General features: G+C 42.0%; 1 protein-coding gene and 1 long non-coding RNA gene across 2 annotated transcripts; one reads left to right on the top strand and one right to left on the bottom strand.

Moving 5' to 3' along the window:
* Nucleotides 1-2256: 2256 nt before the first annotated feature.
* LOC142153206 (uncharacterized) lies at nucleotides 2257-25590 on the bottom strand. The gene is made up of 3 exons (XR_012691456.1): nucleotides 25359-25590; nucleotides 2454-2638; nucleotides 2257-2361 (listed from the first exon to the last, which is right to left on the bottom strand). It is a non-coding gene; the product is annotated as an uncharacterized LOC142153206 (long non-coding RNA).
* Nucleotides 23910-24874, top strand: LOC142149606 (RAD9, HUS1, RAD1-interacting nuclear orphan protein 1-like). Its single transcript, XM_075204929.1, has 2 exons — nucleotides 23910-23970; nucleotides 24241-24874. Exons 1-2 carry the CDS (start codon nucleotides 23910-23912, stop codon nucleotides 24837-24839), a joined length of 660 nt encoding a protein of 219 aa, XP_075061030.1. The 3' UTR covers nucleotides 24840-24874.
* Nucleotides 25591-27404: the final 1814 nt, after the last annotated feature.

Raw genomic sequence — 27404 nt, 5'->3', positions numbered from 1 at the left:
AACTATAAATCTGTCCCCACATTTTACATTTACCCCCCCCCCCCCCCCTCTAATGGAACATAGTTTTGCCAAGGTGCAAAGTTACTCTTTTTTTACTTGCTTTCCTATCCTTAATGACTCAGGCCCTATAAGTCATTCTTGTTATGACACCAGTCTTGGGGGTAAACGTATGAAGCTCCGATTCCTGCAAGTCAATGGAAATCAGCAACTTTGCAGGAGAAATTTAAAGTGGCGATGGCTTGTAAAGGCAAGTTTGTCTTTACAAGCCATTGCCGATTTAAATTTCCCCTGGAAAGTCGCCAATTTCCTGTGACTTGCAAAAATCGGAGCTTCATACATTTACCCCTTGGTCTGTATTCTAGGCTGGCGTTACAAAGAGGAGGCATTGTGGAGCAATGAGGTGATATAATGTACACTGTGCTGGATGGTGTCACTATATACATGATACGTGTATATACACTTTACATGAACTAACATAAATTAATAAGTGCATAAACTTTCACCACCAATAGTCTCAACTTTTTCAGTCTTCAGTCCAACAGGAGAACTAGAACATGTGACTGTGCTGCTACCTCACAACTGTCTTGAATTCAGTGGGACAGTCCTGAATAGCGGTCCTTGGTAGGGGTGTGGCTTATACACAAATGGGTGGGGTTTCATCCCAAAGCAGCATTTGAGGTCTGGGCAGATCAGGGAAGGTGCTAATTTTGACCTGTTTTCGACTGTTGGGGGTATGCTGTGCTACATAATCCTGGAAGTCAGAAATTATTGGGTTGGTGTTACATTCTTTAAAGATATTTCCACATTTGTGTAATAATTACATGTAATAGACCCATTAGTTCTAGTTTTTGAATATAACACCCTTCATATCTTTATTGTTAGATACACTTTTTAGTAGAGTGTATCTAACATGTACCTGAAACTAAAATATTCTGCAGTATTCTCTGTCTTCGGAATGAGCGCACACTGCAGACATAACTACCCCAATTACTGCATCACTGTGCCAAAATCAGCAGGTTTAAAATGCACAGTGCAAATAGATTATCATGCTGATCATTTTAAGACAGACATGCAGTGGTCGGGGGTCGGCCATGTCTGCACCTCTGCAGAGACTTCCTGCCCGGAAGACAGAGCAAGGTGCAGCGATGTTAGATGCCGTCTACTAGGCAAACAATGAAATTTACACACAGGGTTGTATCGATCAGATGGGTCTATTACATTTATTTATTAAAGAAAATGAATGTCAACAAAGAAGAACATATCCACTAAAAGTGTGGTTTAATCAACTATTATGTGATATATGTTATGTAATATTGTTAAACTTTCCCTTTTCTTTCTTTAGACAGTAATTATTGTTGTAGTAATTTATACAGATTTGTGAATGAATATTGTGACTATGAGGTCATGTGATGTATACAGCATAATAGTACAAAATGTTGTAGGACATCTAGAGGATTAGAGATTTTGGGGCCTTTCACAAATTTTGGGTGATGAACAAATAAAAACTGCTCATACTGATACACATTGTGATTTGTTTTCTCAAATGAGATATATAAATCTGAATTATTATGTTTTATTAATAAGGTTCCACAAGGTTTCCGCATTACATACAGATAAGAACAATGGGTACAGATAAGCAGAATAATAAATACATGGATGTAACAGAACAAATCACATGATACAGACACAATACAGCACAAGTGACTATAGGGACAGAGCGTGGGCAGACATGAGACATAGGGTCTGAATTATCTGTGGACACAACTTGTGTATTTAAGAAACATATGTAACCTGTGCACACGTGTGCCCGTATTCACAGACAAGCGCACATGAGGAAGACGTTGGAGATAAATGTGTTAGTAACACACGTGACAATCAGCGTCATTACATAATAATGGAATCTTCTATGTGATCTTGGAGCAGTTGCACCATTTTGCACTACAGACGTCTTTACTCCTAATTCCCATCTGAACGCACATGTCTGCGTTTCCTTAATTACCCTCATTCCCCTTATTACTCCTAAATAATTACAGCATATTAACCCTTTCAGTGCATTACCTCATCAACCTGCACTATTCCATGAGAACAAAAACCCCTTTATAACATTACTAACAAATATGTCTCATTATTACAGATTTGCTGAGAAACAATAAAAAACACAGGAAAAGGTTTTTTAAACAACAAACTTTTTTTTAATCAAACAATCAATAAAGAAAAATAAACATTTTAACCTTTTTAACAACGGTACAACTAAATTAAGAATAATATTTTTTTGTTATCAAATGAAGATATTTTTGAATATTTGTTCGATTTTTCTATATTTTTTCTACAACATGATCAGGGGTGGGACGTCTTCTGCACCTGGAAATAATAAAATAAAAATAAAATTAGCAGACTTTTATATTGAAAAAATTAAAGTGTAAATATACTACTAGATTATTAAATCAATATACTTCCATTCTTCTTCAGGGGCCTGGGATGGGCTCCCTGTATCTTCCAACTGGGGCTCCTGGGGTTCCTCCATGTGGTTCTCAATGATCCTGAGGGTTCCTCCCAGGATCCTCATGGGCTTCCGCTAGGTCTTCCTTGGATTCCTCTGGCTCCTCCTTGGCCTCCTGTAGGGGGCGATGGCAGCGTTCTGTTGGAAGTAATATAACACATTAGTATTTTATTAAATATTATCTCTCTCTCCTAGATAGATAGATACATAGATATAATGTTAGGTTTCAATGTTAATTATTAAACACAGATGACCCCACAGGCGGGGACACCCGTGACCGGGCGGAGGAACAACAACCACATGAAGGTCAGTGGATAGTGGCAATAGCTGAATCTCGCAAAACAATTGTTCCAATTGAAATCACCACAGATTTACATGAAAAAATGGATCATATCAGAAACAAGACGATGACTCACTCAACTTGTGAGAGATTGACTGATGCCATTATTTCTTATATTGGAAATCATAGTGACATTCCTCTTGCCCCTGTGGCACCTATTGCCCCTCCTGCCCCTGTGGCACCGATTACCCCTCCTGCCCCTGTGGCACCTCCTACTCGGGTGACCTGGAGGCAGCCATGATCAAGCAACACAAGAAATATTGGGCCAGGAGGCAAATCAGTGTGCAAAACAAAATGATTTTTGTGTGTCTCACTTGTGTTTGTGTGTGTCATTATTTTGCTGCTTGTACCACTAATTGCACTGTATTTTTTTTTAAAAAAATGGTTCCCTTGGTTATTTGTCCATTTATTGTAAGCGTTACATTTTAAACAAACACAAAAGGTACTTACATATAAAGTAACATGAAATCACATATGCCTTGAAGGCCGAATATTCTTGTGAATCTGGAGGACTAGGATTGACGTCATCTTCCTCCTGACCAGCAACCGTGGCCTCTTCCACTCATGGAACCGCACTCTGGGTGGTAATATTGTGAGAAATTCCCTTATGCATTGTAGATTTTGGGGTAACACATTATAGACCAGGGGGTAATATTAAAATGATAATGTTAATGGTAATGGGAACAAATAAATGTTCATGTTAAGCCACACAATAGTGCCCCCAGTTTATATTAACGCCACATTAGCCAGTGTATGCGACTCACCTCTTGTAGACAGTGGTTACATTCCATCTTGTTCTGTATAAAATGATAGGTTGACTGAAAGGTGATTTATGACCCTGGGTGAGATGTGGGATTGCTACTTTTCACTGATAAATGTTATGTGCCCGCCGTCTCATGGACGCAGGGTGTTACGTTGCATGAACTGATGTGATAAGAAACTTTACGTGGCACAACGCACTGGGGGTTATGCTGGCATGTTATCGTGGCTGTAGGGCAGGATAAGGGCTGCCGCCGATACAGCAAATTTTTTGGCCGGCCCCTGCACAGGTGAGAAGCCAGGGTGCTGTATGCTGCCGCCGTGCGGCGGTGCCTGCGAAGGGGCGTGGTCAACATGGTCATGGCTCGACTTCGTTAGACATGATATATTGGTGGAAATTCAATTGCCGGCGATGTGACGCGCAGATTGCCGGCAATTACGGTAGAAATCTCCACTCATTTTCCCTCGCACCCCAGGGAAATTATGGGTGGGCATTTCTGTCAAATCTCCGCGGAGACACTTCGCGGCTAATTGAACTCCCTATTATGTATTAAAATTGTGTTACTCTCACCTACCTGTGATTGTAGCTATCACAACCTGGTACTGGATTCTTGCGTGGATCCTGCAATGTTGGGAGCTGTTGGAAAATGTAAATATGGAAAAGCGAGCAATAAGTGTACACCGTACATAACACAGATCATGCAGTATATAATACATACATTATAATAAAATATTACATTTATCACAGCCTCCCCAGACACATCACACCACCCCTCAACTACATCATGCATCACGCCACCCCCTGCCACATTAACCATCACGCCACCCCCCAGACACACCACGCCATCCCCCAGGCACATCACACCACTCCTCAGTTACATCACACATCACGTCACCCCTTAGCTACATCACGCATCACACCACCCCCTGCCACATTACCCATCACGCCACCCCCTGCCACATTACCCATCACGCCACCCCCAGACACATCACACCACTCCTCAGTTACATCACGCATCACGTCACCCCTTAGCTACATCACGCCACCCCTCAGCTACATCACGCATCACACCACCCCCTGCCACATTACCCATCACGCCATCCCCCAGACACACCACATCACCCCCACAGACACATCACAAACGGGCACAATGCCATATATATATATATATATATATATATATACATACATACATAATGCTATTTACACATACAAAATGTCACACATATATAATTTCATACACATACATACTGCCATAGACATACACACAATTCCACATATATACTCAAAGCCAGGCTATAACACCCATCCCCCCCCAGTCCCTTGTACTCAACTCGGGCTAGATTTACTATCAGGCGGTTTTCCGGCGGGTTTGCATTGCAAACAGCTGGATTTACTAATGGGCGCATTTGAGCTTCAATTTGAAGCCGCTGGCGATGTCACGGCGGGATGTAATGCTCAAAGCCGCCGGCGGCTTTGAATAGAACATGGCGCTTTTGCTTTAAATGACGGCGCTTTTGTGTAAAGGCGGTTTTTTTGAAAATTACACCTGTCTCCTGGCCTGTTACTATTGGCTATTTTCAAAGTCAGGAGATTTGACATCACAAGCCCTATATAAACCATTGGCCTGACACTTTTTTCTCTGATAGGGTTTTGAGGAGTTTTGTGAGAGGAGTTTGGAGGATAGTGGTTTGCTGAGAGTTGGTGAGAGTTGGAGTTTGGTGGAGCGATATCTGATTGAAGTGTGAGTAGTCCTGTGGTATTTTTCTGTTTTGTACATTTATTTTCTAATTTATTTTCTGTCTTGTATTTTTTGTATTTGACTTGTCCTTTGTCTGTGTTACTTGTGTGTGACTGTGTGGAGAGTGTGTCTGTAGGTAGTGTAGTTTGTTCTTTGTGTTTGTAAGTCCTTCAGTGTTTTGTGTTTTTATGTCTTCTGGGTAAAAATGTCCAGAGATAGGAGGGGAGAACAGGCTGAGGAGAGGGAGATGGAGGTTGAGGGGTCAGAGGAGGGAGAGGGAGAGGTTGAGGAGACAGGACAGGGCAGGAAGACCAAGACAGGGAGGAATGTGCGCTTCTCACATGATGAGAATTGTGTGTTGGTGCACAACATCATTCCCTGCTACGAGGTCATCCTAGGGAACCTGGCAGCCCGGACTCCTCTAAGGCGGCGTCACCAACTGTGGGGGGGAGTCTGTGAGGCCGTGAACGCGGTGGGCCCACTGAAGCGGACAGTGGCGCACTGCCGCAAGCGCTTCTCTGATATTAAGAGGAGGCTTAAAGAGAAGATGGCCCAGGAAAGGAGGTCTACAAGGCGCACTGGTGGTGGCCCCCCACTTCGTATGGAGTACACCACGTACGAGGAGGAGCTGCGCCAGATAATGCCGGCTGAAATTGTAGAGGGCATAAATGTCCAGGACACCGACTCGCCCTCTTTTGGCCAAGTAGTTGGTGAGTTATTTGTTTTTTTTACCCTAACAGTATTTTAAATGCTTTTTTCTTTTTAAAATGCTTTTTTCTTTTTTAAATTCTTTTTTCTTTTTTAAATGCTTTTTTCTTTTTGTTTTTATTTTTAAAAGTGTTTTTTTTTTACTCTATTAGTTTGTAAAGGATTTTTTTTTTACAAGACTTCTGTTTTTTTTATTCGCAAACACATTTTTGAAATAAACAGTATATTTTTAACATGTTTTTTGCTGCAAATACATTGTATGCTTTTTCTATTACATCCAGAATCGGCAGGACCGCAGTTCACTCCCAGTCCCAGACCTACACCTCCACCTTCAGCGAGAGATTCGGGCACAGACGAGCAAGCAGGTGCGTGATTTCTGTTTAGGAGAGAAATAATGGAGTTAATTGATTTTCTGTGCAAATGTTGCTGTCAATGTTTTTTTTTTGTTTTTTTTTAATTGTTTGCAATGAGAACTTAGGGCTACATTTACTAAACTGATATGTTGCCTATAGAAACCCATCAGAATATACCTTTACTTTATTTATTGCATTCAACAAAATGACAGCTAAAATCTGATTGGTTGCTATAGGCAACATCTCCACTTTTTATAGCATGCAGTTTAGTCAAAATAACCCAGCATGTACTACACAGATGGAGTACTAAAATAGTAGTAGTTTACCCCAAAGCACGGTCTAGCAGCATTTGGCTGACTAAATGCTTATATTTGTAGGTTAAAAAGACTTTGCTTTTTTATCCCCCTCAGCCATACATAGTCCAAATGATAATGGGTAGTAAAAGGATAATAAGCGCATCCTTAAGCAGGTAGCATAGGACAAGAAATCAGGAATGCAAACATTGTGAAAGAATCTGTAGTTGCTAAAGAATATTCTTTCCTATCCAGTGTTCAGAATGCAATATACAAACATATTATATACTATATACTTACCGTCATTTTTCATACACAGGGCCCTCTTCATACCAGGCACCTCAGACGGAGTCCCTGGAAATGTCCCCTGAGCCAGAGGATCAAACGACCATCACCCTGGTAACAGTGGATGCCCCTGTGTCTGGCCTCCAGAAAGTTTCACCTGGCCCTGCTGAACCATCACACCACCAACCTGCACCTGAAAGTATGGACCCAGCCAGAGAAATGGCGCAGTCTATTGGCGCATTCCAGCAGCCGCAAACAATGTTCATGGACAGGCAAACTCACCACATGTCCCAAATTGCGGCCCAGTTGAGGCGGATACACCGCTCCAATAGTCAACTCCCTGCTGGAATCAACCGTCTGGCAACTGCTTTAGAACAAACCAATGTGCAGCTGGCCCAAATGACTGAGGCTGTGGAGGCCTTACATTCCACAGTACGTGAGGGGAATGCCAATGTGACCCGGCTGGCAGGGCAACTACATTCAGAAATTGTAGCCCGTTTACCGACACCTATGTCTTCAGCCACCACCAGTACCGCTAGTACGCCTAGCACATCTGTACAGAGTACTCCAAGGAGAGGTGCTCGCACCAGGGGGGGGGCGAGGGAGGGGAGAGAGTGGCACCAAGCATTGCGATATGCCTGCAAAAAGGCGTCGCTAGTGCAATAATTATTATTGCTTAATGTTTTCAATTGTTTGTGTAAGCATTATACGTTATTATTTATTGTGTTCTGCAATAAATGCAGTTAAATTTCTATGGTGTCAGTCTTTCTTTTCTGCTAATTAAATAAGAGTATACTGATGTTTTAAAAACTATGCACTAATTTCACTTAAACATTGACCTCTGACTGTCACATTCCAGGGATGTTCATATTTACCACATGAGGAGTACACACTATCCTCTTTTTAAAGGTTCCAATTTACAAAACATTTAAAATAAAATAAAAAAATTGCACTCACATAAAACACATTTTTGAGCAATAAATGTTTATCATACTATGTACGTAAAGTAGTAAACTACGTAAAGTAGTTTGTAATTAGACGGCCTCTAATCTCCCTTCCGCCCTCTGTGCTCTGCACATCACCAAATGTGACCCTTCTTCTTCACTGTCTACTGCAATAATCGGTGGGGTAAGTTGATGTATTGCTAGATTATGTATCAAACAGCCAGCCAGGATAATATCAGACCCCTTTTCAGGTGCATACATAGCCACCCAACCAGATTATTATTCTAGTAACCTGAACCTAGTTTACCAAAGTACAAAGGTACGCTATAACACACCTCTACTAGTGGGTATGTGCCTCATTGAATTTGTGCTGTGCAGATGTGTGAGGACGCAGCAGAGGAGTCATCAGCCAGAAACCCATTCTTTATTGAGTACATTAGAATTGCTTTTACACTCTGTTAGGGGTTTTGTTGCAATATTAAAAAAAAAACAACAAATGTGGAACTCAGTAAATAAATTGCATGGTGGGAAAACACAAGAGAAAAAGAAACCAAAACAACACTGCAATTACAAGACACTGGCCTTTTAACATATACAATCCCAAAAGAAAAAACTTTGTACATGAAATGGCCCTTTTCCTTCTGTTCTGATTGACCAAATACCTGACACAGCGCACTGTATGAACAATCTCGCCGCTCACAAGCAGCGCTTTCATTTTGGTCTTTTGAATGGCGGTTTTCCGGCGGCTTTATAAAACCCCCTAATAGTAAATCCGGCTGTTTGTATGTTGAACATTGTTGAAACCGTCATGGCGCTGTATACAGAGGCGGGTTTGGAAACATCATTTCTGGCCGTTTGGACGGCGGGTTTAGCCTTAGTAAATCCGGTGATGGCTAAACCGCCGCCAAACCCGCCGAAAGTCCCCGGGTTTACAAACACGCCTGTTAGTAAATCTAGCCCCTCATCTCCAGAGGCTGATAGCTCCACGGCTGTGCTCTGAAATGACAGCAGCCTGGCAGCAGTCTGATTTGTTGCCTTGCTGCCTGTCTCCATTAGTTCAGTGACAGCCTGTCACTGATTTGCTGTTCCGATTAGCCCCACCCCCTGTCGATTAGCCCCGCCCACTCACGGCTGGTGAATGGGAGGGGGGAAACAAGCTTACTGTCTGCAGTAATTAATATCCGCTCCCCCCAATTAGTATCCAGTCCCCCCTCGCTCTTGGCACCCCTGGGTCGGATGGGAGACTTTGAATATGTAATGTGAGCCAGCTACAGTGTCTCGTCTATGAGCAGAAAAAGTTTAGGTGGCCAGGTGGAACTGCAGCAGTTCAATTTCGGCAAGCTCCTGTGTTTCTGAAAGCTGCTCCGGCGTGCCAGATGACAAAGCTCTGCGTGCCAGGTCTGGCACACGTTCAGGGGGTTCCCGACCCCTGTTATAGACAAAACATACAGCTAACAAATGTGAAAGTCAAATAATTGGATGAAGTAAACCAAATTGATTAATATTGTTTTGGTACGCCGTGCGATTGCTATTGATACGCCACATGTTATGACGCAATCGCACAGATTCATAACACATTTACATTCACATTTACACTTGTAAATAATGCACATTTATTAAAGTTCTGTCGGGGGTATTCCACCCGCGGACTTCACTAGAGTCCTATTAACTTCTCGTTCACACGTATTTTGGTATAAATCACCCAAGGACGAAGACAGTATTTAGGCTAGCCGAGAGTTACACACGACACAGACACAAATGTATGTATCAAGATGTAAAAACTTTATTTATTTATTAGGTTACAATAATATATATATATATATATATATATATATATATATATATATATATACATTAGGACAAACGGTAGTGAGAGGGAACGGCCATCTTCTAAGCCAATAGAATCTATATGTCCGATGACACATACTATTTCCAGTAAAAGCGCGCCTACACAATCATTTCTCGTAAATGCATAGTTCTAAGTTCCTGTTTCCTGAAAAACGATACTTAACACCATATTTGGCCTAAAGCTAGCTAGAGTCTGCAGTTGCAACAGTATAAGGAAATGATATTGATACAAAATGGAGTTACATTTTAGTATTAACCTCTCTATGCCTCCTTCAGTTCCAATCCACATTTATCTATTAGTAAAATGTATTAGATTGTTTATACATAAATTATAATATATTAAAAGTATCGAAGGCTCAGGATATAGGAAATATTTCATGTTTAGTGTCATTTTGATCTGCACATTACCATATCTAATCCGCTACTTTCAGCTTTGCGATCGCTTCCTGCAATCAATAGTTATGGAAGATAAAAGATTAAATGTTCAAAATGACATTGTACGAAAACTGGTTTGGGTCAGTATCCTTGAGAAGCACATGTTTTCAGCTGTTGGGGAAGGTGATCACACCTTCCCAGAGAAATCCTTTGAATTACTATCACACGCCGGGTGTGCGGGCAGCACACCCGACACCCGGCAGACTTACCTGGCTCCGGCGCTCCGCTCCGTCCTGGGCGCCGCCATCTTGGATTCGGGTCTGCGCATGCGCAGACCTGACAGCTTCTTTAAAACTTCTACTCTCCTCTCATTGGTGGATTCTAATGGCGCTTAGTTTAAAAGGCACTTCCTCCTTACCTACAGTGCCTGTTCTTTGAGTCACCTCCTGGTGATAGAAGTGGCTTCCTGTTAGCTTCCAGCTATTCTCTTCCATCCTAGTCTGCAGAGCTGACGCTCATCTCTGGACATCGTCTCTACATTTGACTACAGAGCTGACGCTCATTCTACTGAACTTTTTACCACATAGTGGTCTGCAGAGCTAACGCTCATTCTACTGGACTCCCCGCCACATAGTGGTCTGCAGAGCTGACGCTCATCTCCGGACATCGTCCCTACGTTTGTCTACAGAGCTGACGCTCATTCTACTGAACCTTTTACCACATAGTGGTCTGCAGAGTTAACGCTCATTCTACTGAACTTTTTACCACATAGTGGTCTGCAGAGCTAACGCTCATTCTACTGAACTTTTTACCACATAGTGGTCTGCAGAGCTAACGCTCATTCTACTGGACTCTCCGCCACATAGTGGCCTGCAGAGCTGACGCTCATCTACGGACATCGTCCCTACGTTTGTCTACAGAGCTGACGCTCATTCTACTGAACTTAACACCACAAAGTGGTCTGCAGAGTTACACCGAACGGCATCATCTTCTTTGCCTTTACTTATTATATTTACCACTCTTACTACGGTACATCTGCCAAGTCTCTTCGTAAGAACCGTGACAATTACCCTATAATCAGCAGACAACTGGAACATCATTAACCCTGAGCCAATGAATACCCCTGGACATGATGCTTGTTTACATGCTTTGGAACCACAACAATCGCATTGGACAATGTTTTATTGGTAAGCGATAAAAGGACTTCAATACACAGCTTGGTCCATCAATATTTTAACTTTTTAAGATTCTGTGTCAAAATCTTACAAAAAACTAAATCAGTATAAAGATATATATAATATTTCTCAAATATACAAAAAAAAATGATAATGTATGCAACTATGTATAAACTGGATCACATAGGCAATACACTCCTAACATATGAGAACATAAAACCGTATTGCTAATGTATGCAACTATGTCTCAACATTTTATACAATTTACTGCAAACCAAATTGTCAATTCATTTAGGGTCATTTATTTTTTCTCACAGTGAACTACATTTTTATAAAGGGTCAGTAAGAATAAAACACCCCCACATACAGACGTATGCAATGTTTTTGAAGTAAAATATAATACTTTTTGCTACAGAGACGCACATGTGAAAGTTTCACCTACTGCTTTTATCTAAGTAGTCAGCAGTTTTTATTTTACAAAATGGCACAATCGCGTGCACCTGCCATGATCTTATAATGTTGTTTGCAGAGATGAGCGGTGTCAGGTGTGCAGGTGGATGTCAGATTGTGAGAGCGAATACTGTGTTTGGTCATTACTATCATCTATCAGTTACATCTGTGTAACGGGACGGATGGTTGGCACCCTGGAAGTTGTGTAAGATTGGATTCCACAGGTCCGGTGGTATGGTAGAGAGGCAAAGGTCCCTCCAGTATTATACAAGCCCTCACTACAGGAAACCCTAGAATCTTTCCTCTCCACTCCCCCTGGCTTAATACCTGACTTTTTCAGGTTTTCACATTACTTTCTTGCACATACAGTGCAAGCGCCGATTCAGAGGTCCACTCTGCGCATGCGCGAAAAAGCGCTGTACTGCGCATGCGCAAAATGGCGCCCGCCATCGCTATATAAGACAGCACTGTATGCTGGTCTAAAATACTCCTCCTGATGAAGTCTTTACATGACGAAACGCGTTGAGGTTGTTTCCTATCATCTATTCCTGGTATATTGAAGGCTCTGCTGCCCACCTGGTCCGTGAGAGTTTTCCCTTTGAGTACTTTTGTATGGAGTCCATCGGTGTTCACTTCATGGAGTGTCCAGATATCCACACTGTGTAGCAGTATTCCTTATACTACAGGATTACAGATAAGCATTTAAAATATATATATATTGTGAGTGTGCATTTTTTATGATATATGCCGATTAAATCGTTTAAAAAGTACTACACTATATGGCTCTTTCCTTTTTAAATATCGGCTGAGTGGAGTTTGCAAGCAGTGAATTTGCTGTGGTTGATGATCCAGATATATTATATCTTCACAAGCAGTTTACACATCGGTTCCTGATTCACTTGGCCGTCTGGAGACTACGTTCAGATTATTCTGACACAGATAAGCTGTTTATTTATATCTATTGGGTACGCGGCCACCTATTATTATATACTGTACATCACGGGTGCCTGTGACACTACATCTTTTGCTTTTCTCTGTCTGCATTTCGGTATAGAGCTGGAGTATCTGGAAGCTGTTGAATAATGACTGTACCAGCTTGCTAAGATTCATACTTTGCATTTCAATAATTATTGACTGTCTGGGTGATTGTTACCAGCTAACACTACCTATATTGTCGCCACTTCATCCTCCTATCTTTGTATATATTGATTCAGTATAAAGATATATATAATATTTCTCAAATATACAAAAAAAAATGATAATATATGCAACTATGTATAAACTGGATCACATAGGCAATACACTCCTAACATATGAGAACATAAAACCGCATTGCTAATGTAGGCAACTATGTCTCAACATTTTATACAATTTACTGCAAACCAAATTGTCAATTCATTTAGGGTCATTTATTTTTTCTCACAGTGAACTACATTTTTATAAAGGGTCAGTAAGAATAAAACACCCCCACATACAGACGTATGCAATGTTTTTGAAGTAAAATATAATACTTTTTGCTACAGAGACGCACATGTGAAAGTTTCACCTACTGCTTTTATCTAAGTAGTCAGCAGTTTTTATTTTACAAAATGGCACAATCGCGTGCACCTGCCATGATCTTATAATGTTGTTTGCAGAGATGAGCGGTGTCAGGTGTGCAGGTGGATGTCAGATTGTGAGAGCGAATACTGTGTTTGGTCATTACTATCATCTATCAGTTACATCTGTGTAACGGGACGGATGGTTGGCACCCTGGAAGTTGTGTAAGATTGGATTCCACAGGTCCGGTGGTATGGTAGAGAGGCAAAGGTCCCTCCAGTATTATACAAGCCCTCACTACAGGAAACCCTAGAATCTTTCCTCTCCACTCCCCCTGGCTTAATACCTGACTTTTTCAGGTTTTCACATTACTTTCTTGCACATACAGTGCAAGCGCCGATTCAGAGGTCCACTCTGCGCATGCGCGAAAAAGCGCTGTACTGCGCATGCGCAAAATGGCGCCCGCCATCGCTATATAAGACAGCACTGTATGCTGGTCTAAAATACTCCTCCTGATGAAGTCTTTACATGACGAAACGCGTTGAGGTTGTTTCCTATCATCTATTCCTGGTATATTGAAGGCTCTGCTGCCCACCTGGTCCGTGAGAGTTTTCCCTTTGAGTACTTTTGTATGGAGTCCATCGGTGTTCACTTCATGGAGTGTCCAGATATCCACACTGTGTAGCAGTATTCCTTATACTACAGGATTACAGATAAGCATTTAAAATATATATATATTGTGAGTGTGCATTTTTTATGATATATGCCGATTAAATCGTTTAAAAAGTACTACACTATATGGCTCTTTCCTTTTTAAATATCGGCTGAGTGGAGTTTGCAAGCAGTGAATTTGCTGTGGTTGATGATCCAGATATATTATATCTTCACAAGCAGTTTACACATCGGTTCCTGATTCACTTGGCCGTCTGGAGACTACGTTCAGATTATTCTGACACAGATAAGCTGTTTATTTATATCTATTGGGTACGCGGCCACCTATTATTATATACTGTACATCACGGGTGCCTGTGACACTACATCTTTTGCTTTTCTCTGTCTGCATTTCGGTATAGAGCTGGAGTATCTGGAAGCTGTTGAATAATGACTGTACCAGCTTGCTAAGATTCATACTTTGCATTTCAATAATTATTGACTGTCTGGGTGATTGTTACCAGCTAACACTACCTATATTGTCGCCACTTCATCCTCCTATCTTTGTATATATTGATTCAGTATAAAGATATATATAATATTTCTCAAATATACAAAAAAAAATGATAATATATGCAACTATGTATAAACTGGATCACATAGGCAATACACTCCTAACATATGAGAACATAAAACCGCATTGCTAATGTAGGCAACTATGTCTCAACATTTTATACAATTTACTGCAAACCAAATTGTCAATTCATTTAGGGTCATTTATTTTTTCTCACAGTGAACTACATTTTTATAAAGGGTCAGTAAGAATAAAACACCCCCACATACAGACGTATGCAATGTTTTTAAGGTAAAATAAAATACTTTTTACTACAGAAACGCACATGTGAAAGTTTCACCTACTGCTTTTATCTAAGTAGTCAGCAGTTTTTATTTTACAAAATGGCACAATCGCGTGCACTTGCCATGATCTTATAATGTTGTTTGCAGAGAGGAGTGGTGTCAGGTGTGCAGGTGAATGTCAGATTGTGAGAGCGAATGCTGTGTTTTGTCATCACTATCATCCGTCAGTTACATCTGTGTAACGGGACGGATGGTTGGCACCCTGGAAGTTGTGTAAGACTGGATTCCACAGGCCCGGTGGTATGGTAGAGAGGCAAAGGTCCCTCTAGTAGTGTTGGGATGAAACAAGTTACACAGGGCTAAGACTGCATAAACTCGTATGTTTATTCTCTTTGGCGTAGGGTTTTACGTCCACCACAGATAAGTAGCGATAATGTAGGAAAATAATACTATGAGAACTTCAATATGCAATATTATTCAACATGTCATAAAATAAATAACAATTTAGGAATCTTATACCAACAATATCAGCAATATGCAAACACAAACCACTAGAACACATAGGTCACTGAATAAATATATCTCATTGGAAAGTGAGGCCCTAGTGCTTCAGTGAAATGGGTTTCACTAGATAAATATTTTTGAATGACAACCGATTGTTAAAGGGTTAATTAGACATTTACGCTGCAGCAGATTATTTAGACAAATCAATCACAATAGACTTTTAATGCAATTATACACTTATCAGACAAAAATCAGTAGAGATGCAACAGGGGTTATTCCAACTTGATCAAGTTAGATGTTTTAGAAGAAATTATTGTAGACTAGGGTCACTGTACAACAGACAGAACGTCCCAGGGGTAAATTGTGATCCACAGGTTAAAGCTGGACACATGAAGCTTATTGACTGTAACAATCCTGTCCAGGTTTGCTACTTTCCCTGTCTGCTCTGTTCTCCTGTGGATCACATGACTTGCCCTCAGGGCGGGCCATGTGATGTATAAGACTACGTAGACTTCTGTAGTTTGGGGTTACTGCTCGTTCTAGTGTTTCGTGGGTAGCGTTATCGTGCATAGATGTGGATGAATGATGTCTGCACGCAGCCTAAGTGTGTATGGTTATATAGGTGTGGCATTTATATCATATGGGTAAACATATCTATCATGTGGTGACACTTCAGTCCCTCTTATGTAAATTGAATGTCAACTTGATTTGAGACTAAAAACAAAAAATGCTACGATACATTTAGGTGTGAGAGTTGGAATATTCTAATATTGGTATTGAGGTTTAAAAGAGTATTGCTACTTTATGAATTGGGGTGGTACAAATGAGTGGTAAGCTGATTTGTACCCCATGCCAGTCCTAATAAAGTGTTTTACTCATAAATTAATTCATATTTGCCACACTGATAACATCCAGCCAATGCACCAAAGCAGAAAACTCTGCACATAGCTTAGTCAAGAAAATGTATTAAAGGAGCACTCCAACAATGCTCTATATAATAACTATATACAATATACATGTCCGCTAAGGCAAATATCAGTCACTGACGAGCTTCATGAAAGTCCATGCCGTTCCCCAATACTGTGAAATATAAAGATATTAAACAAAATCATTAAGTTAACTTAACTCTGATGACATGTAGTATACTATATGGAGTATAGTCCTCATTATAACATATGGTCTGCTACATGACGTCTATTAAATCCGACACAGTGGTATAAAAGGAGAAACTTATGTGTTTCAACCCTTTCGCTCTTTTAAAATATGTCAGAAGGAGAGCGCCATTCACCAGATGAGATATCCGCCTCAGAGCTTGACACGTCTCCCGCCTCTAGTTAGCCTACATTTCCATTGATTATTATTATCGTAGATTTGTAAGGTGCCACAGTGCTCCGCAGCGCTGTACAGTAGGGAAAACAGGACATACATAAAACAGGGACATATATGGCAGACAAAATAAATGCAGACATGAAAACAAAGGGTATGAAGGACCCTGCTCATTAGAGAGCTGACATTGTAAGTATAAGAGGGCACAGCTGAAACAAGAGGAGCTAGTGTGGCTTAGAGTGAATATAGGGATAGTTGTGAGTGTGCATTAGTGTAAATAGTGTTATCGAGGATAAGGTCACTTCTAAAAAAGAGATGGGGTTTCAAAGAGCTTCTAAAGATTTGAAGGCTGTGGGAAAGTCTGATTGAGCGTGGTAGGGAATTCCATAAGTGAGGAGCAGCACGGGAGAAGTCTTGTACGCAGGAGTGAGAGGTGGTTATTGATTAAGTACAGCTACGTTCCTTTCAATGTCTTTACTTGTAGTATCATGATCAGCACTATGGTTTAGTGGTTAACACTTCTACCTCACAGCACTGGGGTCATGAGTGCGATTCCTGACCATGACCTTATCTATGTGAAGTTTGTATGTTCTCCCTGTGTTTTCCTGGGTTTCCTCCCGGTGCTCCGGTTTCCTCCCACACTCCAAAAACATACTGGTAGTTAATTGGCTGTTATTAAATTGATCTTAGTCTCTCTTGGTCTGTGTGTCTGTATATGTTAGGGAATTTAGACTGCAAGCTCCAATGGAGCAGGGACTGATGTGAGTAAGTACAGAGAGTACAGCACTACGGAATTGGTGGTGCTATATAAATAGCTTCTGGTGATAATGATAGTGTGGCGCTGAGAGTTTTGTCCTCCATTTGTTTGCCGTGATCGTTGCTCTTTAATTATCATATTATATATTCTGCCATTTTCACCCACTGAAAGATTTGTGACACAAAAGCCTTGCACAGTCATGGCCAAAAAGTTTGGAGAATGACACAAGTATTGGTTTTCACAAAGTTTGCTGCTTCTTTATTTTTAGACCCTTTTGTCAGATGTTGCTATGATATACTGAAGTAAAATTACAAGCATTTCATATGTGTCAAAGGCTTTTATTGATAATTACATTAAGTTTATGGAAAGAGTTAATATTCACAGTGTTGACCCTTCTTTTTGAAGACCTCTGCAATTCGCCTTGACATGCTGTCAATCAACTTCTGGGCCACATACTGACTGATGGCCGCCCATTCTTGCCTAATCAATGCTTGGAGTTTGTCAGAATTTGTGGGTTTTTGTTTGTCCACCCGCCTCTTGAGGATTGACCACAAGTTCTCAATTGGATTAAGGTCTGGGGAGTTTCCTGGCTATGGACCCAAAATTTTCATGTTTTGATCCCTGAGCCACTTGGTTATCACTTTTGCCTTATAGCAAGGTGCTTCATCATGCTGGAAAATACATTGTTCATCACCAAACTGTTCTTGGATGATTGGGAGAAGTTGCTCTTGGAGGATGTTTTGGTACCATTATTTATTCATGGCTGAGAAGCAACCCCATACATGTCTCAGGATGCTTTACTACTGGCCGGACACAGGACTAATGGTAGCGCTCACCTTTCCTTCTCTGAACAAGCTTTTTTCCAGATGCCTCAAACAATCTGAAAGAGGATTCATCAGATAAAATTACTTTACCCCAGTCCTCAGCAGTCCAATCCCTGTACCTTTTGCAGAATATCAGTCTGTCCCTGATGTTTTAACTGGAGAGAAGTGGTGTCTTTGCTGGCCTTCTTGACACCAGGCCATCCTCCAAAAGTCTTTGCTTCACTGTGCATGCACATGCACTCACACCTGCCTGCTGCCATTCATTTGCAAGCTCTGCACTGGTGGTGCCCCGATCCCGCAGTTGAATCAACTTTAGGAGACGGTCCTGGCACTTGCTGGATGTTCTTGGGCACCTTGAAGCCTTCTTCACAACTATTGAACCTTTCTCCTTAAAGTTCTTGATGATCCAGTAAATGGTTGATTTAGGTGCAATCTTACTAGCAGCAATATCTTTGAAGCCCTTTTTGTGCAAAGCAATGATGACTGCACGTGCATCTTTGCAGATGACCATGGTTAACAGAGGAAGAACAATGATTTCACGTACCACCCTCTTTTTAAAGCTTGCAGTCTGTTATTCTAACTCAATCGCCTGACAGAGTGATCCCCAGCCTTGTCCTCGTCAACACTCTCACCTGTGTTAACCAGAGAATCACTGACCTGATGTCAGCTGGTCCTTTTGTGGCAGGGCTGAAATGCAGTGGAAATCTTGTTTACGGGATAAAGTTCATTGTCATGGCAAAGAGGGACTTTGAAATTAATTGCAATTCATCTGATCACTCTTCATGACATTCTAGAGTATATGTAAATTGTCATCATAAAAACTGAGGTAGCAGACTTTGTGAAAAATAATATTTGTGTCATTCTCAAAACTTTTGGTCATGACTCTAGTATGTAGAGGTGAATTTGTTTAAAACGGACAAATGAGGTGACATATCTTATACGTTTCAGAATGTGACACTAATGATTGTGTAGGCGCGCTTTTACTGGAAATAGTATGTGTCATCGGACATATAGATTCTATTGGCTTAGAAGATGGCCGTTCCCTCTCACTACCGTTTGTCCTAATGTATATATATATATATATATATATATATATATATATATTATTGTAACCTAATAAATAAATAAAGTTTTTACATCTTGATACATACATTTGTGTCTGTGTCGTGTGTAACTCTCGGCTAGCCTAAATACTGTCTTCGTCCTTGGGTGATTTATACCAAAATACGTGTGAACGAGAAGTTAATAGGACTCTAGTGAAGTCCGCGGGTGGAATACCCCCGACAGAACTTTAATAAATGTGCATTATTTACAAGTGTAAATGTGAATGTAAATGTGTTATGAATCTGTGCGATTGCGTCATAACATGTGGCGTATCAATAGCAATCGCACGGCGTACCAAAACAATATTAATCAATTTGGTTTACTTCATCCAATTATTTGACTTTCACATTTGTTAGCTGTATGTTTTGTCTATAACAGGGGTCGGGAACCCCCTGAACGTGTGCCAGACCTGGCACGCAGAGCTTTGTCATCTGGCACGCTGGAGCAGCTTTCAGAAACACAGGAGCTTGCCGAAATTGAACTGCTGCAGTTCCACCTGGCCACCTAAACTTTTTCTGCTCATAGACGAGACACTGTAGCTGGCTCACATTACATATTCAAAGTCTCCCATCCGACCCAGGGGTGCCAAGAGCGAGGGGGGACTGGATACTAATTGGGGGGAGCGGATATTAATTACTGCAGACAGTAAGCTTGTTTCCCCCCTCCCATTCACCAGCCGTGAGTGGGCGGGGCTAATTGACAGGGGGTGGGGCTAATCGGAACAGCAAATCAGTGACAGGCTGTCACTGAACTAATGGAGACAGGCAGCAAGGCAACAAATCAGACTGCTGCCAGGCTGCTGTCATTTCAGAGCACAGCCGTGGAGCTATCAGCCTCTGGAGATGAGGGGCTAGATTTACTAACAGGCGTGTTTGTAAACCCGGGGACTTTCGGCGGGTTTGGCGGCGGTTTAGCCATCACCGGATTTACTAAGGCTAAACCCGCCGTCCAAACGGCCAGAAATGATGTTTCCAAACCCGCCTCTGTATACAGCGCCATGACGGTTTCAACAATGTTCAACATACAAACAGCCGGATTTACTATTAGGGGGTTTTATAAAGCCGCCGGAAAACCGCCATTCAAAAGACCAAAATGAAAGCGCTGCTTGTGAGCGGCGAGATTGTTCATACAGTGCGCTGTGTCAGGTATTTGGTCAATCAGAACAGAAGGAAAAGGGCCATTTCATGTACAAAGTTTTTTCTTTTGGGATTGTATATGTTAAAAGGCCAGTGTCTTGTAAGGGAAGTGTGGCCATCAGCCTAAACGAAGTTAAAATCACGTGGGTGAGTGATTAGGTGTTTAGCCTATGGGCTGCTTATATTTGTTGACCAATAAGGCAGAGGAGGGGGGTGGTCTAGTTTTATATAGGAGATGTTCTCCTGCCTTTCCCCCTCTCTGCTTCCGGATTCCTCCCGCCCACCCGGCAGTTTTCAGGTTTTTTTATCTGTGGTTCTTCTAGGTGGGAGAGCAGTGCAGTCGGTAAGTTTGCATATGGTGCTTGTATTATCTCGTCATAGGTCACTACCCCCCCATTGGATTGTGTTGTCATCACGTGTGTTGGGTCCAGTGAATGGGACTCTGGGCCAGTATGTGGAATATTTTACTGGCGGTTATAGGGGGGCGTAGTCTTGCCGTTGGACAGATATTTCGCACCGGCCAATAGATAAGGTATGATCCTGGGTTGGTGGTACAATGGTCTGACCTTTCCACCGTTATTGGTTTTGTGTTTGCTTACTGCCCTGCTCTCGTCCGCCTTCCAGCCCCTTTAGTTTTTATATTAGTCATTTAATAAATAATATTTCATTCCAACGTTAATCTGGTGTCCGTGTCTTTATTGGTTTTCATTATGGTATTATGGTAAACACTAAGAACTTCCACACTGTGCATTTTATTGCAGTGTTGTTTTGGTTTCTTTTTCTCTTGTGTTTTCCCACCATGCAATTTATTTACTGAGTTCCACATTTGTTGTTGTTTTTTTAATATTGCAACAAAACCCCTAACAGAGTGTAAAAGCAATTCTAATGTACTCAATAAAGAATGGGTTTCTGGCTGATGACTCCTCTGCTGCGTCCTCACACTGTTAATGACATAATAATAGTTGAGTTCCGTATATACCGTGGAGATGACTTTGCGTCTACTTATGTTTTTCAGAAGTGTTGTAATGGGAGAAACAAAGTGTGGGAGGGGAGCCATCAAATTGTGACTGAATGGCATGCATGAGCTGCATGTAACGGTAGAATGCAGTATGGGGAAAGTTAAAGTCTCTCTGGAGTTGAGCAAAAGATTTAAATATATCCGAGTCATAGAGATGGCCCAATGCAGACACCCCGAGTTGGTGCCAAAAGTAGTCATTCCTTAGTTTATTTAGTTCAGGTAGCGCAGTATTATGCCAGATCGTAGTGTCTGCATCAAAGCCCTCCCCACCAAGGAGTTTGTGAGCCATGTTCCACACCTAAATTTACTGGTTAACAATAGGAGGATCAGAGCTAAATGACCGACCCATCAAAAGTGTGAGGATACCGGGATTGGAACCAAAGCTTACTAGATACCCGGTTCTCTAGGTTCACAGGCCACACAGGTAAGAAAACAGGAAATAAATAATAATCCCTTTTATTAAACAAAGTGCATGCACTTAGTAAAATACAACAGTGCTCCCCAAGGAGAAACTTGTTCCCCCACCAAATATATCAAGTGTTAGAAAATCACCAGTGCAAGTAAAAACTCCCCAACAAAGTCCCCAGTAGGTTACCTCCAAGCACAGAGTCCTAGCAGGCCCAAACTCCTGGTAATAGAATCCACAGCTGACAATCCAAGTGGGCCAGGGTTTCTGATCCGTGAAGTAGGTCGGTGTATCTTGCTGATCCCAGCCACTCGGCCAACTCTCTACCAGCTTAGTGGGACCCTGGGTATTAGTCTCCCTACCGATGTAGGCTCACCAATTCCCCATAATCTGCGAGTGTCTCCCGATGGAGTGTTAACAGAATCGGTCCTAGAGGTACACTGTCCGATCTGTGTAAAGAAGCTTCTGCTTCAAGCATTCCTTTGTGGCCCTGAGAGAATACGGTTACTCTCAATCAGTCCAACTCCTCACTCTCTCAAGATTCTCCAACAACAACCCCCTCCCCACACAGCTCTTTTTTGTCCCTTCTCACAAGACCTCTCATCCTGGCCACCTCCCTGAATCAACCCCTCACTCATTGTCCTCTTGTGATTGGTGGTGTGAAGCGTTTGGGTGGTAACAGGGGTGGAGGTAGAGCATGACATCAGTGGTCTCCCACCTGCAGTGATGGTGCCATTCAGACTGTGTTGAAGAGTTGCTAGAATAATAGCAAACAGGGAGAGTCCACCTCCTGATTTTAGATAAGGTCCTGACCCTCCTCTTTTTAAACCCTTCCACTCTTTTTTGATATCACAGGGTCCACAGCTGTTTCACACTTCCTGTAAGCTGCCTCCCCCCTCCTTTTCCGGACACCACAGCAATAACAGATCTGGCCACCGAGCGGCATTTAATAACAGAGTGGGCCACAGTTGTTCAGTTGGCCCACTGAGGACAGACCGGGTTGGCACAATATTCCCAATATAAGGCCCGGGTCTGTCACAAGGAGCACCTGCAGTGGTGTAAACGGGGGCCCCGCCCACTCACCAAGGAAACCCATCAAAGCGCTGTTGCTACAGACATTCAACCACCCAAGTAGATGCGATGATTGAGCCGCCAGATAATAGAGCATAAGATTGGGTAATGACAGGTCTCCCGCAGATTTGGATTTACAAAGAGTGCTTAATTTTATCCTGGCTCACCTGTCACCCCAGATGAATGAGGAGAGAAAGGAGTTAATGAGCTCGAATACACGGTCGGGGATGTAGACAGGTGAATTCTGTAATGCGTAAAGATGTTTGGGTTGTATAATCATCTTAAACAAATTGATTCTAGCAGTCATAGTCAATGGGAGCCGTTTCCATGTATGGGATCTAAGTTTAAAGTAGTCAGTGATGGGGTCAATATTCAATTTGACATAATCTGTTGATTTAGGGGAAATCCATATACCAAGGTACCTGAAACGCAGCGTCCATTTGAGGGAGAGATCAGAGGAGGGCAGGGAAGGGAGAGTGACCTGAACTGGAAAAATATTGGACTTATCCCAGTTAATTTTAAGCCCAGAGTAATGGGCAAAATTGTCAACTGTCCCTAAGAGGTTGTTCAGGAACACATCTGCATATGACAGAAACAATAACATGTCCGCGTATAAAGCTATAGTTTCTGTGGCCCCGCCAGCGGCGAGGCCCCGTATTCCAGCATGGGAACAGATCAAACAGGCCAATGGCTTGATGGATAACGCAATAGTGCCGGAGATATTGAGCAGCCCTGACTGGTGTTTTGAGTTCTTTTAACATGATACTAGATTTTTGTATCACTAGGTGCAGTGGAATTCTTCTGGTGCAGAAAAGGAAATAGAAAAAATACTCTGACGCCCTTTCCCGGGAAACAAAATTGCTGCTGTTGCTAAGAAGCTAGTAATGTGCTACTGATTACTGAACACCGCCCTGTTCTATCCCTTACTCTAGTCATAGAATCCATGTATTATATCCTAGATGTAGCTGTGAACCTGAGGTGGCACCAAGTGCTTGTCGCTGCATGTACTGAATAAGTAGGGAAGGTTAGAAGCAGAAGGTGCTCTGTAATACTCATTGTACCCTTAGGGAGCACCATATGGAGAATTTGGCTCCTTCACTGCATTGAGTGAAGTGGGAATCGCATAGGAAACGGCTAATTGTAGCACTTGCATGAATGTCGGGAAACTAAACCTGCTTTTCAACACATACAGACGTCACTGTAGAAGTGCTGTGTTCTTTATGGCTTTTGACTGTAGTATAATCCAATTGTTTGTTGCCAGCATTAACCATTAGTACTGGTCTCTATCATACAGGTGTCCCCGCAGTTCAATCAAACGGTAGAGCTGAATTTCCCGGCACGTCGGCGCCTCCGCAACACCTCTAACAACAGCACCGTACAGAGCCGTGCTGGGGACGTTAGTAAGAGTCGCCTGAGGGCGCCGGGGAGAAAACAGAGCGTCTGCAAATTTCCATCCTTATCATTTAGTAGCGAAGAAACTGCCACGATAATACAAACTCAGTCGTTCTGTGCAAGGAGGCCGAAGCCAAACCTAATTCCCCCCGCCCCAGTGCCCAGGTCCCCTGTTCTGGATCTGTCAAGTAGTAAAGCTCTTAGTCCCCCAGATATACAGACTCCAGAAACAAGCCCAACTCAGAGCAGGCTGCTCCCACCTGGCATAGCCGGCATTCAGACACCAGTTTTCAGGGGATGGGCAGAACCGTGTGATACACCCGACACATCGCTGGTAGACGGCCCAGGGCAGGTGCTGGCAGAGGACACCCCAGAGCATGAATACGGGGTCCGCATCACATGGAGGAGACGGCAGGAACTCATGAAATACCTGAAATCACGAGGGAAGCTAAAGAGCAGCGAGGTCCTGGTGAGACCATGAGACTATATATAGACTGAGATGAAACGTCTTATAAATCACCCCGATATGCTGGTTATGAGATGGAAACTTACAATGACTGTAATTATACAGAAATGATAAGTCCTATATTAAATCTATAAGTGCACTTGAATGACATGATTCCCTTGTAATATGGCTGTAATAATGTCTATACCTTTAAACGTCCAATAATAAGCATTCAGTACAAATAGCTTTGGCACTTGTGTGCATCCTGTTGTGTCACCAGATTTGGAAGATATAAGGTGCATATTATATCACGTCTGGACATTGATATGATGACAGAGCAGGGCCGACTAACTGCTCCATGGTTAATATGGCTGCTAGCTTGGGTCCTCCTGGCTGGATGACTGAAAAGGTTAGGTACATTCTCGGTTGAAATTAAGAGGTCCAAAGCACATAGAGAGGGTGGTGTCTGACAATAATTCCTAAGGGATGTCCATCTAATATATGCTTTCAGGCATTACCTAGGGCAACATATTTAGTATTATTTTTTGTGATTACCTTTTTAGTATTCTTTTCATTCACGATGCCAGTGTTCTCTCGGTGTTGGCAGTGCCCGTCACCCTGGCAACCCCACTGATTATTTCTCTCTTTGGCTTCTTCTCATTGACAAAGAAATTCTGTGTCCCAGACACCCAGCTGCTTCCTGAGCACATGGAGATGTCACCATGACTTGCTGGGGTCAGGGGTTTACTGGGTTTAGTAAGATCATCTCTCCCACAGCGCCCCTAGTGTTATTAAACAAGTTTACAGACTTGGATATCCATTATATTTTATGATATTACATGTTCATACTAGACGTCTGTCTGCTCTGCTCTGCCAAGGTAACAAAGCATTACAAAATACAAAAGGTTCATTGGTCGGAGAGTTTGCCCTCGTCACCCAATCACATTGGTTTTGATACTGCTGTCTAAGCACAGGGCTGATGTCACAGCTAGAGGTGACTGCTGTGTATGCTCCTCGTCTGGTTTGGTAACTTGCTGTGATCTACAATCAGCTATGTGTCATATTGCCTGGATTACATTCCACCTTCTCCCTCACATCAGGTATCACCTTGTGCAGTCTTTGTGGTATTATGTAGCTTTGTCAATCACCGCAATCTGCAGTTTTGTAAAAGTTTATCTGATTTCTTTGTTTCCATACAAAAAAAACCCAGAAATTAGTTTATTCAACTGTGATACTGAAAGATATCCCTATCTATCTCCTATGACATGCCCCTGGCTAACGTGAAGATAAATAAGTGATATAACACAGAGGACATATATAATACATTGTGGTGCTAGTGATACATATTTAATTTAGACCTTGGGCAGCAAAAGGGTTAATAAAGTCTGCGTCATGTGATGAATGGAGAATGCAGTCACAATGTAAGGACTCAGCGATTAGTGACTTCCATGTAAATATAATGAAGGAAAGGTGTTTACTTATATATGTATGAGATTTATGTTCTGGAAACCAGAAAAATAAATATATTGCTGCTGTTTGATCTCGTCACATACACAGAAGTGTCTCTTCCCTCCCTTGTTACTACTAGGACCTCCGCTAAACAATTTAATACATTGGGCAGTGTGGGGAAATCTTTTTAAACAGTGTTTCTGTGCATTATAGACAGGAAAGTCAAAGTATTCTGTATAATAGATCCCACCCCTGTGATTGTGGAAGCTCTTTGCTTCCTGGTTGTGCTGTTAATGTGGAGAATTATTTAGGTGACGATCTACTGTAAATGATAATAGGACGCTTACATAGATATTGTACTTTCAAAACAGAGTAGATTTATTCAGTGCTGACAAAGACAAATCTTATCAAACCATTTATTTCCACATCTCCAGTTACCAGCAAATGATCTGTAAACATTACATATATTTTAGTGGATTCTTTTGACAATCCAGATGTAACACATTGATCCACCTCATTGACTAGACACCTAGGGGTTTATTCAATTAGCATTCGTGCCCGCGATTACACGCGGCTGCACAGGTCCTGATACTGCAATATCACAGATTTCTGTGCGCACCCCATAGGGTTGCGAGGGGAAATCCGCGATGTTGCGGTACCGTAACACCACTTTACACGCGCAGCTGCAAATCCTAATTGAATATGCCCCTTAATCAGTTTATCTTTAGAATGATCCGTTGCCAACATACCCACCACACACAGGGTGTAGCACTTGGTTTATACAGCAAGACGCCCCCTAACTCAGCTGCTCCCCAACTTCACTATAGAAACTAAAGCCGTACAGGGAACATATATCTCCCCTCTGATATAGATGCAGGTAGTTGTTGGAGTTTCTGCTCCCATAAATGGCTGTTTCTGAATGTTTGGATCAACCCAACTGAATTACATTTTAATCCGTTGTTAAAAAAAATGAATATATGAGGTTACTCAAACAGTGGTCCCTAGTAAATATCGATGCTGATAACACCCGCAATACTTACCCCAACAGCGTGATGACGAAAGTGGTATTCCCATATTGCTGAATTGCTGTTTGGAGGCTTTTGGGGTACCTCTTTGGTAAGTAAGGTTTATAGGCTGACCAACCGGCGTCCC

Source organism: Mixophyes fleayi, chromosome 4, assembly GCF_038048845.1.
Source record: "Mixophyes fleayi isolate aMixFle1 chromosome 4, aMixFle1.hap1, whole genome shotgun sequence".
Classification (NCBI taxonomy): domain Eukaryota; kingdom Metazoa; phylum Chordata; class Amphibia; order Anura; family Limnodynastidae; genus Mixophyes; species Mixophyes fleayi.
Note: the sequence above shows the minus strand (reverse complement) of the source record. Positions and strands in the feature narration are given on the sequence as shown.

Excerpts from the sequence above, each read along its gene's own strand:
- LOC142149606 (XM_075204929.1), top strand. The coding sequence starts at position 23,910 with ATGTATTATATCCTAGATGTAGCTGTGAACCTGAGGTGGCACCAAGTG. Across the intron at positions 23,971-24,240 it reads CCAAGTGCTTGTCGCTGCAT|TACTGGTCTCTATCATACAG; the intron begins GTACTGAATAAG and ends ATTAACCATTAG.